The sequence below is a fragment of the Crocodylus siamensis genome, chromosome 6, assembly GCF_052110815.1.
Source record: "Crocodylus siamensis isolate JL-2025a chromosome 6, ASM5211081v1, whole genome shotgun sequence".
NCBI classification, from domain to species: Eukaryota; Metazoa; Chordata; order Crocodylia; family Crocodylidae; genus Crocodylus; species Crocodylus siamensis.
Window position 1 is genome coordinate 15,747,097 of NC_143400.1, and position 15,856 is coordinate 15,762,952.

The 15,856-nt window shown below is 41.4% G+C and overlaps 2 protein-coding genes across 14 annotated transcripts in view; one reads left to right on the forward strand and one right to left on the reverse strand.

Moving 5' to 3' along the window:
- The window catches only part of POGZ (pogo transposable element derived with ZNF domain), a 45,076-nt gene extending 30,741 nt beyond the window's left edge, over positions 1–14,335 (reverse strand). For 3 of the 12 annotated variants that reach the window (XM_090053555.1, XM_090053554.1, XM_090053549.1), the window contains exons 1-2: positions 14,099–14,333; positions 1,406–1,530 (exon numbers count right to left, since the gene is read on the reverse strand). In XM_090053555.1, the coding sequence (XP_089909681.1) occupies positions 1,406–1,529 (124 nt within the window). In that variant the 5' untranslated portion in view covers position 1,530; positions 14,099–14,333. Of the gene's footprint in view, positions 1–1,405; positions 1,531–6,326; positions 6,658–14,098 lie in introns of all 12 variants that reach the window. The other 9 variants (XM_090053552.1, XM_090053547.1, XM_090053558.1 and 6 more) reach the window with 7 other exon arrangements.
- Positions 14,336–14,595: 260 nt separating this feature from the next.
- Positions 14,596–15,856, forward strand: part of LOC149861254 (methanethiol oxidase-like) — a 37,799-nt gene continuing 36,538 nt past the window's right edge. Inside the window, exons 1-2 of one of the 2 annotated variants that reach the window (XM_090053560.1) lie at positions 14,596–14,891; positions 15,617–15,729. The gene's annotated coding sequence lies outside the window, so the exon portion shown is untranslated. The remainder of the gene's footprint in view (positions 14,892–15,616; positions 15,730–15,856) is intronic. The other variant, XM_090053563.1, reaches the window with a different exon arrangement.

Sequence of the window (15,856 nt, forward strand, 5' to 3'; positions counted from 1 at the left end):
AAAAGCAATTCAAATAGCCAAACAACAGACTAATGTACGCAATATGCCCGTCTGCTCCACCCACATACATAGCTAGGAAAATACTTCTTTTTCTTTTTAAACACGCACCAGACTCTCAAGAATTTCAGATGAATCAAAGGGAGAGTGAATAAATATTTTATTCATATTATGCCTACTCTTTAGTTTTAAATAAATCATTTAACGCTAATCATAATTTTAATAAATATTTTGTTTAAATTTCACGCACAGCCAAATTCAACATGTTGATAACAGCTCAAGTCAATATTTATGAAGCATCGTTCTTATATAAAAGAACCCAATTCAGATACTGAACTGGATTTATTAAGTAATGACTGAAAAATGGAAGTTTTAGCTACCTATTATGTCTCTTTAATGTTCAGACTCATTAAAAGAAAACTACTATATGAAAAGATATTCTAAAAGGCACATTTAAGTATGAACAAGAAAGATCCATGACTCTTCAAATGTACATAGTTTGAAGACAATAGGACTACATGTTACAGGGGTGTAGGTTGCAGCTGTGTTGGTCTAAGGACTTAGGCAGACAAGGTTCTTTGGGTAAATCTGATATCTTTTATCTTTTATTTTGAGTTGGTCTAATAAAAGATATCAGATTTACCCAAAGAACCTTGTCTCTATAGGACTACATGGGTACTTAAAGTTAAGCATGCATGTGTTCACAAGATCAGGGTCAAAAAAATCAATTGTGTTAAAAAAAAGAAGAGTAATTAAGAATCATACAAGTTGTCATCTTGACAGTCTGACAATATAAGCAAGGAAATGCCATTCATATTGACAAGGTGGCGGGGTGTCAGGTTTTCAAAGCTGCTAGATGAACATAGTAGTTAGTTATTATTTAGCATTTATATGTAGTAAAGTACAATGTAAGATGTGAAGAACTAGAGACATACCATTTGTCTTGCGAATTATAAATTCACTGCTTTTAAAAAACAATTACTTTGGCTGATTTAACATTAGGCAAGTAACTGCTTACAGTTGCCTCCTCTGAAAATAGTAACAAAAAGACACCTTGCCTTCTAACAACTTTGAAAATCTTTTGTTTCCGATGGATTCCATCCATGGATATTTCCCATTTCTTAACAGAGTTGTAAACAGGAGGTCTATCTGCTGAACGACCACCAAAATGTCAGCTCCTGCTGTCATGCACAGAAGGTTTACTCACAATTACGGAGACAGTGAACAGCACCAGGAATGTCTAACTGTTCAGAAAATTAACACTTTATGTACTTTAGTGTATATGTCATTTGATACCTAAAAATTTACTGGAGAGGACATAACTGATCACTGCAGTTTCCCATTAAATATAGATACTCTGCAGCACAACATCCATGTCTTGCATAATTCTAACTAAATAGCTCTTTACCCGTAGCAGTTTTATCAACTGAATTATAATCTTCGACAACAGAATCTTCAATCACATCACTGATTTTCTGCCATGGCTCCAGCTCCTCCTCCTCACATTCCATGAAAAGGTCGGTGTCCGCCATCCTGCAAAGGGAAGAGAGGAAAAGACCTTTAGTGGCCACCAGGAAAACAAGATTCACCAAGTAGCAAGCATCATAACACAAAAGATTCTCATTCCAGATCTATTAGTAATGTTCTCATTTTCCCCTCCAATGAAGAATATACAGTATTCCAAACTAAAAAATTCCTTTTGTTACTCATTTTAGAACCAAATCCATGTGTTGCTTTTTAAAAGCTAAGTTTTTATTCCCATTCCAAAAATAAAATTGGAGGTTGCTCCTCGATATTTTTTCCGCAACATCAAATCTTGTCTTTCCTATTACTGCTCACCCCAACAGCCAGCCCCAAAACTTATGATTTTTTTAAAATCAGGAATTTAAATAAAAGAATAAATGTTTTCCCCTATATTTTAGAACCACCACCATTTTAAGTATGGAAAATTCAACTTTACATGCGTATAAAGTGCACTCCTATAAAAACTGAAGACCCTTGCTCCTGCACTACTCCCAGACCCGTTATAGCCTCCAACTCCCCCTGCAGCCATTCACACCTAAAGCCCTTCTTTCCCCAGTTTGCTCCTTTGTGAGAAATTCTGTGTAATTATAGGCTAGTTAAAAAGGGGATTTCCTGTTATCAGATTTGTATTTATTGCTTTTTAAGTTTACCACATGCTCCTTATGAGAACAGTAAACGGGAATGTCTCATTTATCTTCACTACATCATTCCTTTCTTTATATACCCTCCATCATGTCCTTTCTTATCTATGCATTCTCTAAATGAACCAGTCCAGTGTTTAAGTCTCATCTCATGGAAGTCTCTCCATGTTTCTAACCATTTTTTGTCACTCATCTCTGAATTTTTTTTTTTTGTCACATCTTTTTTGAGATAGTATGACCAAAATGAAAGAAAACTAGGTGTCCCGTTCTTTACACATATTAATAATTGTGTTTGCTCTTCTCAGAACCACTGCACATTTACCAGAATTTTTCATGGAAGCTTCTATAAAACAGCTGAGCCTTTCTCTTGTGTAACTGCAGTTAATCTGGACCTTGAGCACTGACAATTTTTAAAAAACATACAATTAAACAGAGATTCATAAATGCCAAGGGCTAGAAGGGACTTTGAGAACATCAGGTCCAGCCCTCATGAGCTTGGGCAGAAAAGACTGCTGGGGCTAGATGACCCCAGCAAGGTGAGCATCCAGGCATTTTTTGAAGATATCCAGAGTAGGTGATTGTACTGTCCCTGGGGAATTGAGACAATCAAACCAATATTAAGACAAGATGGTTTCCAAATGCTGATACTGGCTCTCACTGTCACAAGGAAAGCCCTTTCTTATAAGATAAGACAGATGTCAGCATGAGGCCTCCTCCAAAAAGCCTGTTTATCATTAACAGTCTTCATCCTAAATTACACATTCATATCCAACCCTACACTACATTTTTCTCAGTTTCCAGGCCACTGGGCCAAAAAAGATGGCAGCAGCTTTCTTGTAGAACCAGTTCCACCTTGTTCCATTAAGCAGGAATTAGGAGTTTTCTAAACTTCCTCTTTAAATTAGGTTTATGCAAAATTTGAATGGTGCCTTTAGGAGTCTTTAACTCAGGCCAGTGATTTCAAAAGCTTTATTGTTTTTTTTAAAGAAACTAGAGCTTTTAACAGAGCACCATGAAAACTTATTTCTTTTTCTTGAATGCTGTTTTACTGTTGTAAGACAGTAGCTTCCAACCGTTTTTTATATTGTGGACTAGCAGACTCACTCAAAGAATTTTGGCGGACCAGGTACAGAAACAATCTACTTTAAATATTTAAATTTGTAATTATCTAAACATGTAAATTTGTAAATATTTAAATTTGTTCCTGGGTGTGTGTTGGGGCACTGCAGCTGTGGGCACTGGGGGATTCTGCAGGAGAGGCGGCTGCATAGGCAGTGGCCCAGGGGGGACTCAGCTGGGGTTGCTTGGGAAGAAGGGGCTCTGCTGCCTTCCTTAGGAGCAAGCAGTGGAGCCGCCTCCCTGTCCTCCGCCCTGGGTGTTTCCCAATCCATATCCCCCACTCCCAGCTGTGGGCAGGGCTGTGGGGGGGGGGGGGGGGGGGGGGGGGGGGGGGGGTCCTGCCTGGCCTGGTGCAGGCCCCAGTACCTGCTGTGTAGGCAGCACCTTGCCAGGCACAGCCATGGTGGTGGGAGCGGGACGGGGCACACAGAGCCAGCTGCCTCCCTCCCCAGGCTGCCCAGTTTAACTCTGCATGTCACTGCTGGCAGTGCAAGCTGCTTGCCCAGGGGTACAGATGGGGCTCCAAGCAGGGAGCTCATGTCACAACCCAGCAGCCAACCCTTCATGGCCCCGTATCAAGCCACGGACTGGTGATTGTGAACCTGTGCTGTAAAGGTATCACCTTTTCCAAATACTAGATCACTAGAAAGGACTAGGAGCTGAACAGGTGGCATTTCTGTAGGATAGCTGAATGAGAATTAGCACTTCTAAAAAGGATTTTGCTCCTTTTGGTTATGTTTGGGTGGAAGAGGAGACTGTTGTGATTGTTTTTTGTCATCCCTACTACCATTTGACAGCCCTTAAATCTGATGAGAAACATTCCGAGACAGACTGGCCAAAATAAACAGATAACAATAAAAGACATGCAAGAAAGTAATCCAACTCATTTGCAGACAATCTGTGTTCTCAATAGCCACAGAAAACAGCTGACCGGAAGGCTTAAATATAGAACAATACTTTCATTAGCTAATTGCTGTAAAACTAAAATTAAAATTGTTTTACAATACACCATGGATTAAGCAATCACAGTGTGAATAAACTGTAAATCTCTGATCATCAAGATGCAGCCATTTTTACCATAAAATCCTACCCAAGCAACATCTGCATCTCCCTCAAATTTACAGTTTACTGTCAGCCACTGTCTAGATTAAAAATCCAAGCACTCAAACCCTGACACAAACGAGTGATCCACCCTATTAAAAAAATAAAGTTAAAATCTGAAACAGTGTATCCAATCCTGTATATTTTTTCCTTCCAACAAGAACATTTTGCTCCTCCATCCTGCCATGTCATGGAAACTTCTCACAACACTGACATTCTTTCTGCTATTAATTTTGTCTCAAGCTTGATGTCTATTTCTTTCCAGGATAATAGAAAAGGAAAAATGGTATTTAGAGGATGCCCAGATTTCTGTTGTATTTATAAGAAAGTTGAAAAGCAGATGACAGTAATATTCTTCTGAATAAAACAGTGCGACCTAGTTAAACCCTGTAATCAGTTCTATAAGTTTACATTAAGAAATAAAATGATTAAATCCTTTAACCAAGCTGACTGTCATGCTTAACCACATATTACCCCTTCACTTAACTGCATATTCTTAAAATCCCGCAATTTTGTAATATCCTTACACAGATTATCCATGCTTCATCTTGTACATGGTCTTATTTGGGTTTCAATTCCTAAAACTTTAATGCAGGTTTTCTCATGGGACCTCTCTGAAGTTGTCCTAACACAGTCCTATTCAAGCTAGTACCTCTACTGCTCTTTTGACCTCAGTAGTTAGCCCAGAGTCAGTGTCCTGAGAATTCTTTGGGTTAAAGTGGAGAAAATGATCGTAAAGGAAGGTCCCCACCACAATCTTGTTAGTATGCAAGGAATATGCAGAGTCCTGTTTCCCTGAAGATGGAAAGAACAGGGAATTTTTTTTCTTTTTTTTTGCTATCAGCTCCAAGTGTCTTTCCAGTCACCAGTTATCCCAAATGTTCTCTCTCTCTTTACACTCTCTTAGACTCAGAGGAACGCATTTCTACCTTCATCTTCCTCGCTGCAAAAATTAAGTTTATTTATTTATTTTTTTACCTATAGGGACTTTTTGCCATCTTTAATCTTCTCTGAGCCTGAGGAATGGCATGCATGTCTGAAAGATTGCAGAAAAATATATATACATTTTTGAGATTTCCTAGTTGGTTTAATAAATGTATCATCTTTGAACAAAGAGTTCTACAGTTTTGCATTTCTCTCTCCCTAGGCTTTTTTCCAAGGTTATCCACATTCTGGGTACTTCACTGGCTATCCCAGCCACTTCTACACCCATCTGTTTTGGCTTTTCTGCCCTAGTTTGTCTAGCGCTCTCACATACACACAAAATGAGCAGTGCCCCCAGATGCTGCCCGACTCTTGTGTTTGTTATGAGCCATAAAATGCCAACAGATGCCCCAGTTACTGCCCAGACTTGCTGGTCCAGTTCTTATGCAGTGCCTTCCATTGTTCCAGTTACAAGTAGGCAAAAAAACCCAACCCAAAACAAAAACCACTTAATGGTTCCAAGGTTCTTTGGGTAAATCTGGTAGCTTTTATTAGACCAACTCAACTAGTTGGAAAAACTCTTCTTTGCAAGCTTTTGGGTATAAATACAACCTACAAGCTATACTCCTGACTTAATGGTTCCCTCAGTTAGCCTGAATAGGAGGTGCTTAGCACACCCATCAGTCTCATGCAGAGCTACCAGCACCTCTCAGCCTAAAAGACTAATTCTTGTTAACAAGACCATAGCTTGCCAGCACCATGTGTAACATTTTACAGACAAGAATAATCAGGTAGGCAGGGGGCCTATGAGGCTGCTGGGAACTTGTGGGGGTAGAGAAGTAGTTGCTATAGCGTGGCATTGGTTATATTAATACCTCTCCTCTCTTCATTTTTTCCCCTCAACAGTTCCTTCTAGTAGCTTCTGTGCTCCTTCCCTCCAAGCAACCCTACATCATTTTCCCTTTCTCCCAAAATTGTTCCTTTCCCAACCCTTCTTCCAATAACGTGTGCCCTCCTCACCTCTCAAAGCACCTGCTGCTCCACTCTCTCCTTTAACAGCTCTTCATTCCAGCTCTGCCTTTATCTCCCCCTCATTTTTCTAGGAGGTACCACTTGCCTGAGAATAACAGGCTGCCTGCTCAGCAGGTGGCACAGCAGCCACTGACTACAGCCAACCTGCCTGGATGCCTGGTGAATTCATGACATTTATCCTGGGCCATAGGGAGGAATCCACAAGTGTCCCTGATGCCTGCTGCACACACTACATCTTCTGTAAAATCATTCACATAAGGAAGAGCTTCAAGGATTGTGTCTTTATCCATCACATCAGATCTATTTTTGGTATTTTGAGCTGGAACACATGAACAAAAGTTACAGAATGATTCTTTGTTCTTCACTTTCTCTTTCGATCAGCAGTTTTCAAGCTTTGGGGACTCGAGGGAAGCTTCCAAAACTTTTGTGAATTGAGTGACACCCAATTTCAAAAACTAATTTTTGTATTATAGTGTTTATCTCCTGGCACAGGGACCAAGAAGTGGGGGTGGGAGATTGGCCAGGCAGGGACAAGCCTCAGCCTGTGCTTATCTCCTCACACCTCATGGCACCTTTCAAAGAATCTGGAGGCACCCCAGGGTGCCACAGCACTGGCTGACAACCAAGGCTTTAGACCAACATATCTATTTAAAATACCTGAAGCTTTAGACTTCCACGTGCATGTCACAGTGGTGATCTCTCTCTACTGGGAGACGATTTAAAAAAAAAAGCAGGATGAGGATTTAAAGTTAATCAACAAAATGGCTACTATGGTCTTTCTTCCAGGTGTAGAAAGCAAGCAGCAAGTGTGTTTATGTAGCTATTATCACCAACAATTTCTAAAGAAAATTATCAACTGGTCCTCCTACGTTATTCTAGAAGAGGAAAACAAATTTAAGATACCATTTCAGCCAAGTTATTACAACTTAAAGTAACCAAACTCCCTCTCATAAATATCTTTTAAAGCAATGACTGCATATCTACATGCCTGCTAAGCAACTCTATTACGTGTCCACTGAATACCACAGATAAACGTTTGATTAAAAATAGCCCATTCAGTGAACAAAAATCATAGTGACAAATGAGAAAAGAAAACAAATGAATAGTTGATTAGTAAAAATAATAAGCTTCTTAATTAGAAAAACATCAGTAAAAAAAGAAATCACTGTTTATCATTATGAGCTTGGCTAATTGTACAGCGTACATTAGGCTAGTCTCCATTAAAATTAATTATACAAGTATTTTTCATAGAGCTAGGCAAAGAACTCTCACAAGTAATTATGGACATATAATTGTATTGTTGAATCGTATTTTTTCTATTTCTATTAACATAGCACTTGAATTTTATGGGGGGGAGGGGGAAAGGAAAACAACTTTTCATCACCATAGTGCTGAGTATTTCAGAAACACTTTTAGGGTATTTATCTTCCCAACACCTTCATTATGTTAAGGAAGCATATTATTACTCTCATTTTAAAATGTGGGCAAAGATCTGAGTCTCAAAGATATGAAGTGCCCAAGATCACACAGGCAATCGGCGACACAGACATAAATAGAACCAAGACCTTACAAACTTTCTTATTCAAAAATAAACAAAATGTCTGGATGACAAAATATATATTTAAAAAACCACATTCTGAGAAATAAAGCTCTCAGATGTCAACTCCCCCCCCACAAAAAAAACCCTCCACAACCCACCCAACTTTTAAGATCTGCTTTGCAAAGGAAAAGAAGAATCAATATGCCCAAAACACCCTTTTCTTTCTCCTTTGATATAAACTTTAACATTTGGACTTGTTAAAGAAAAACATGAGAGGTAGATTCCTATTTCTAGTGAAATAGCATCACAACCAATATCCACACATTTGTGATTTTCAAGATCCTCACAGAAATATCTAGAACAAAAGTTCCATGTAATGCTTCTTGGACAAAGCTGCTCTGAGCTGGTAAAAGAATGGTGACTCTTAAAACAGTAACCATTTGTCTGGAGTCATATTACTTCACACCAAATGAGCAACAGGGCCTAAATACTATAGTGATGGTCCCTCTATAAATACTTAAGACAGAACAGCGAGCCAAATCTATAGACTAAAGAATGCATGGTATGTCTATCAGCTAAAGTTCAAACTATAGAGGAAATCTCAGCACACACTATTAAGAAAATATTATTCAACACCTCATAATTATTCAAAATACGCACATACAAAATGCTAAGGTGACTGTTGTTACAAGCTTCTTTGACACTAACTTGCATTAAATGCACAGTATTTCATCAGCTCGTATCAGCTCAACTAAGAAAATGTCTTCTCTTCTTCAACGTAACAGCTTTGTTTTTCATAGCTTTGATCTTGCATATTTTTGTAAGTAAGAAGCCTTTGTTCAATAAAATGATTAATCTCAGTGATAAATATTCTACATTTAGCTTTTCAGCGCAGAGCTGGCAGATGCTTGCTTGCAAATATGGATGCCAAAAAAAGTCACTAAATGTGCTAAATATACTGCAAGAAATAAAACATCTTAGATGCAAGGCTTTTTTCCCCCCCTACTTTGGTTGAAAAGTAGAAAGTGACCTTTATAGTTAAAAAATGTATTATTTGTGCCTAATTAGCACTAATACAAAATATGGCCTCTTTGTTTTACTTGAACAACATATATCATATTCAACTTTACCACAAGAAAAAAAAAATTTGGCCAATGGCTCTTGTATTAAAAAGTTAGCATTTGATTACATGTTCTGCTAAAAGCAACTACCATTACTGGTGGTGATCCAAGAATAAAGAATTTTAATTTACATCCAAGTAGACAGATTACTCTAAAGTGGAAAAAGATCTTTTCTCCTTACCTCATTACAAAAAGGCTACTTGTCTCTCTTCCAATTTCAGCTGAAATTTGGCATCTAGCTTAGGCTCCAATCATATTTATCAAATAATCAATGAGCTGAACAATTAAGTACATATCAAACATAGCCAGTATGGACTACCATTTTTCTTTGAGAAAATTTGACAAAAGCATAGGATAAGGGAAGGATAGGATTCTTAATCTTTGGCATAACATTTTGTTATAACTTCAGCTTTCAAAAATACCCTCCAACTACATACATCTCAATTATTTAAAAGACCATCAGATAAAATTTTAAGGAGACTGTAGTTGCAAGTTAGTGTCAAAAGGGGGCTTGTATTATGTGTTGACACAAACTTGCCTAATATTCATACCAGCTCAACAGTCAAGGGACTTATTCCTGGCTAAGGTAAGTTTTAACCTGGTATAAGTCCATAAACTTCATTCAGTACCGATTTACTGGAGAGAATCCCAAATGTTTTCCATTATCAGAAGCACCTGTGGATAGCGGGGTTTTATATAACAGCTGCAGAACAAATAAGCCAGGTGTGTCTGAATGATGTGATCTCTAAAAGTCATGAGGTTATATATTACTTGATATTTCTTAACAAAAAATTCAGTTACCACATACAGATTACATGCACATAATTTGCTTTTTTTAAAAAAAAAGGTTAAAATAAAATAATATTTTTGCAACATCCTAGAAAGTTCACATAATAAGATATGATACCCTTGGTCTAAACACTTTTAAAATGAATTTTATAATTAAAAATACAGATTGGTATATTTTGGGACACTGTTCACAGCCCACTTTTTGCTCAACAGTAGAATCATCCACCACACAATATCAGTCCAAAGAACAGAATATCAGATCATATGAATTTCCTTCCTACTAAATAAATGATAAATAGATTTCCTTCTTACTATATGGGTGGTTTGAAAATAAGAAGAGAAAATTGTTTTTAAAGATTAAATATTTTGCAATTCTCTTATTAATCCCAAACATTCAAAAGTAGTTTACAAACACTAATTAATCCTCGGAACACACGAGATAAAGAAGTATCATCATTACCATTTTACAGATTAGAGAAACTCAGGCAAGAAGTAATGAACTGACTTGTTTATGTTCAAATATACAGGTTATAACAAAGTAGCATACATCTTGGGCAGCTGGACTAAGCCACTTGAGGAAATAACTTTAACACAGGGAAATCTGAATACAATCTAGCAAACCTAGGTTTGACATAAAAGAAAGGACTTATTTCATCCAAAACACTGTGACATACTAATTTTAATCTGAACACACAAGACCCAACCCCACATCCTTATATAAAACAGTAACTGAAGTCAACAGAACTGATTCATCATTGTCCTACTGTCTCCTTGATCCAGCTAAGGCAGAAGTGCCCAACTTTCCAGCACCAGGGGTGGGATGAATAGTGTGGAGTCAGACTGTGGGCCAGTTCCCCAGTGGGGTTGGTCTGCAGGCGTGATCCAGGACACCAACATGACCCAGTGTGCCAGCCCATGTTATCCAGTCTGTAGCACTCCTTGTGGGTCCCCACAGAGAACCAGTGATTAGTGCTTCCGCTGCTCCCTTGCCACCAAATTTCTGGATCTATGGGGAGCTGCATGAACTGGATGACGTGGATCCACAACCCTGAGGTTGAGCATTACTGAGCAAGGTGGTGCAAAGGACCCATGTGCATCTCTCCAGAGCATACCCCAAAGTACACAAGATTTCTGGGACTGTTCCCAGTCAGGGGGGATTGTGGGGCGATAAAGAGGAGTGTCAAGAAAGGGGAAGGTATGCTGCCCTCAACAAATCTGCACCCAAATCATTCTATGTATATGCAGAGCTACAGAAGAAAAGAAGCTGAAGCAGAGGCATTATTGGGCTACCTTAGCCTGCAACAGAGTTGAGCAGTGGGTGTGTGAACTACATTCTCCCTCCTCTTCCTTGCGGTGCAGGCTATGACCCAATGAGTTTTGGCTAAAAACTGTAGGAGCTGACTAAGACTATTACATGTATCCCAAAGATTAATTTAACACTAGTGTGTAAATTTATGTACATTCTTCTTGCCAAACAAGTTTGCCAGTTTGTATAGCTCCTTAGATGATTTAACCTAAGGGTACTTATGGTGCATCTTAGTTAACATTTCAGTTTCCTTCCAGAATTCTTGAATGTGGGAAAGTGCTATATCCCTAAGTAGCTGCCACTTCAGTTTTCCCCCCTATTTGCTTAAATAGGCCAGAAAACAAAGTTAAAAATCAGACCCCTTCACTTAAAAAAAAAAAGGTGGTTTAATTTGGTTCCTTAAGTAGAAACATGCTAAATAGAAATCGAGTTCAGTGGTGCATTGAGCCAAGCTGTGTCCTTCACGATCTCCCTCCACACCCACCTCCTTGGTGTGTCCCACTTCTCTCCTTGTCCCTATACACTCCCCACATCTGAGCTGCTGTCTTGTCCCTTGTCTTCCCTCCATTTTAACAGTAAGCAATCAGAGGAAGGAGTGTATCTTATCTTGTACCATCTTTAAAACTTGATGATAGTGTATTAAATATTTCTCAACAATGTAAACTAATCCCATGATTAGTACAGGACATAACCCCGTTATTGAAATAATTTGCAATCTATAACCTGGAAAAGTAACTTCCATCAACTTTGACATATGACACTGTTTTTTAAGCAGGAAAGAAAAAGAATAGGTATTGGATTTTATGTGACCATCTCATCATTGCTGATATGACTATTTTAAAACTCTGTATAGCATCTCATATGGAAGGGGATGGGTTTGAGCACTTGAGGTGCAGCTTGCAGGACAAGACAACTGTACTCTTTGTCAACTGATGTGTTTCATTTTAGTTCACCATCTAGAGTGATTATTTTAAAAGGCTTATTAAATTGTCTATGTTGTTATCACTTTACTATTAAAGCTTTCAAGCATGGGATGCCTATTATAATAATATATTAATTAAAATTATTTGCTCCTGTAGTTCAAATGGCAGAATTAAAACTTACTTTCTGATATAGCTGTGCATAGTGACTGGTCCTACACTTTGAAGATCTTGTATGAGACCAGACCTACCCATAAGTTGCAAGCCTGTTCTGCCCAGAACCTAACAGTATGTGCATCAACTTGGCTCTGATTGAACCACCAGCTCTGTACAAGCAATTTCCACATAGCGCTCCGCTAATTTCAGTGGGTATATGTGCAGGTGCAAAGGTCTGCCCATACGGAGCCACTTCAAGGGTCATGGCCAGTTAGTATTTGAGCATTTGTACCTCTATTAACAAGGTGTGTGCACATGCACATAAAGTGTGTGCAAGTGTGCATGCACATACATAAAGTATGTGTGCACATGCATAGTACATATGTACACACATCCACACATACATGAAGTGCGTGCACACGTGTGTCAGGATGTGTGCACATACACAAAGGGCAACCATAACATTTGCAGAACCTGCAAGACACATTGGAGGCTCAGAGCAGCTACAAGCTGGAGGACGTTTGGGATGATGTGGTGGATGGATCAGACAGGCAGTCTCTGATGTAATTTATGTCAATATATTTTATACCCAGGGGCAACTCAGGAACGCATATATAATAATTAGCTACACTTTGTATTCAGAGGCAGACGTTACAATCGGCATGACCCGCAAGTAGCGAGATATGGGATAGTGGGGTGTAGAATGGGGCAGGCCCATTTGTCATAAACCACTACAGGACATCTCCAGAAACAAATAGCAGCCTCCCCCTCCTCATGATCAGTCACTTGCAGACATTTGGTGTGCCCTGCCAACAGCTGCAACTACTGTAAGTCAATAAAGCAAAGTACATGTTGTTGGTGTCTGTGTGCATGCATAGAGGGGGGTGTTTCTGCCTGGACCTGAACATTCTCCATGTCCCATGTGCAGATGAAGATAGGAAGCAGAAGGTAACTTTAAAGGATGCCCTGGTGTCAGCCATCCTCAATCACTCTGAAGGTGGAAAGAAAAGCAGTCGTCAGGCCAAGGCGACACCTCTCACCCTGCGGGGCAGCCAGACCAAGGAGAACAGGACTAAGAGGTTTCACTGGGGGCCAGAGGGAACGGTGGACACGCCCAGGGCAAGCCCCCTCAGCCAGGAAGCCAAGCAGCAAGCTTGCCAAGGGAAACCCCCTGGACCCAGAGGAGCCCCTGAAGAGAGAAGCGGCAGGCCAATGGGAGCGGCTCAGGCCTCAGAGGATTAGGAAGTACCCCCTTGATTATGAGGCAGGGGGTCAGAGCAGTCCCCCCAAAAGACCCCCGAAGCAAATGCCCTGTTGGTTCTTCCTTTGCAAAGGCGGGGCCGCACCTCCCCCAGCCAGCCAGCCTCAGCTCATTGTGGCTGCTGAGGGGGAAAAAAAAAAAAAAAAGGGAGAGAAAAAATAATCCCTTTGCCCAACATGGCCGCCCACCCAGCACCAGCTTGGGGAAAGGGGGAGGGGGTGCAGCCTGTCCCCTCCCCCTGCAGACAGGGATGAGGCAGGGGCTCTCTAGCATGGGGGCGCTTCACACAGGGGGTCACTCCCCCCCTCAACAGGAGGGGGGGGGGGCGCGGATCACTCCGCCGTCCAAGCACCGAGTAGGTATCCCGCCGCCCAGCGGGAGCAGCCCCTCCCCTCGCGCTCCCTCCTTCTCCTCCTCCTCCTCCTCCTCCCCGCCAACAGCGTCTCGCGGCCGCTTTGTGTACGGCGCGCGCGGCCCCTCGCTCGCCCCCCCCCCCCCAACTCCCTCCCTCCCCCGCCCCCCGGCCCGGGCGGTTCGAACCGGTTCCAACGGTAACCAACCGCCTCCCGCGCCCCCCCCCCGCGGTTCGCCCCCCCCTCCCCGCGGCCCGGTTGATTCTGCTGCGTCCGTCCCCCCCACCCCACATAACGGGCTCGCGCCAACTCACCTTCCTCGCTTTCTCCCGCCGCTGCCCGCTGCTCAGCCGAGGCGGCTCTCGCACTCTCTTAAAGGGACACGCACCCCCACAGCACCTCGGAAAGGGCAGCGGGAAGGGGAGGGCAGGTTGCATGAGCGTCCCCCTCCCCCCCCCTAATATTTTTTTTTTTGCACCCCCCCGGAAAAGAAAAAAAAAAAAGCGCTGCGGGTTGATACACACACAAGGCACCAACAGACACACACACACACACACACACATACACAAAAAGGGGACCTGGCTGGCGGAGGGATACGGTGACGTCATTTCCTTCTCGGCTCCCAAGTTGCTTTGGGATTGGCTGGTAAAGGGGTGACATCACTGGGAGCAGGGCGCACCCTAGCTTGGCTTGGTGAAGTTTGTGTGAGGCACAAATTATTTGGGGATTTTTTTTCCCATTGTTTTTTTGGGGGGTGGGAGCCCCCTAGGGCTTTTTTTTGGGGTGGGCTCCATTCCTCCAGGTTCAGAAATTGGTGGCAAGGTGCAAGAGGGGAGGAGTAGGGTAGGATCATTGGCGCCCTTTGAGGGCCCCACTAGCTGTGCTGGGGGAGCTGCTCTGCCACGCCCTGCTCTGTGGTAAAAGTCAAATATTTAATGTTTCCATTTGCCCTCACATGCATCATATTTTTTCCCGTAGGCAAGCCAAAAATCTCAGAGGTGTGGATCGAACCTACCTCCAGCAGCCGCTGTTGGTGTTGGAAGGGTCACCAGTTGGGCTCGAACTTGCCGCCTTCTTCAGTTGTTGGCCATGGAGTTGGCAGCACGGGTTGGTCTTGAAATTAACTTGCCACCAATAAGGATCATCTGCTTTGTCTTGGTTGGTGATGTGGTTAGGTCTCCAGCTAAACCTGCTGCTTAGCGATTTAGGCATAACGAACAACCTAGCTGCGTCTTGAATCCACTGCCTGGAATGGTCATTAGCTATGAGGTAGATGGTGACGTGGCTGTGTCTCGAATCCACCGCCTGTGGCAGTCATTAACTACTAGGTAGCAACGTCACTGTGCCTCAGATCCACCACCCACAGTGGCTACTGATTTTCTAAATGGTTAGTAATAGGGAGAGGTTCCTGATGGCTGTTAGGTGCCTAGTGACACTATTAGGACCTGAACTCACAGTTTGTAATGGGTAATGTTCTTAGATAATTAGCCTGGTGGTTGACATTTAAACCTGCCACCTGCAGCTGGTAGTTTTGAGCTTTATAATTAATTTTATTTACTGACCTAATCTCAGCATTCAGACCCATCACCTAAGATTTGAACTGAACAAGTTAAGAAAAGAAAAAAATTGTTAGTTAAGAAAAAAATTGTTAATGACAAGTACTTTGGGGGCTTTCTAATAGGTGTTGGGAATCAAATGTTCATATTTGTTATCAGACATATTGTAATATTTTTCTATGGGTAACCAAAGACTTTCAGAAGTATGGTGGTTTTATGTCTCTGCTGAAAAACCTGTCATTTTATCACCATTGGCATTACTTTCTTCCCTTTCAGGCAGTGACAGCTATGAGCCCAAGAGCTAAATGGGCCATGGAAACTGAATTCCTCTACTGCCTCCATAGGGGTCCCCAACAGGCCCCCTGTGACTGAGGCATATTCATGTGATGGTGAGTGCCTGGCAAATCTGTAGGCTCTGCCCATCTAGGTATATCAGCCCCGTTTCAATAGGAAGCTTAAACATATGTCTAACATCAAGTATGTGGATAATCCTAGTATAATTAATCAGTATCTTCT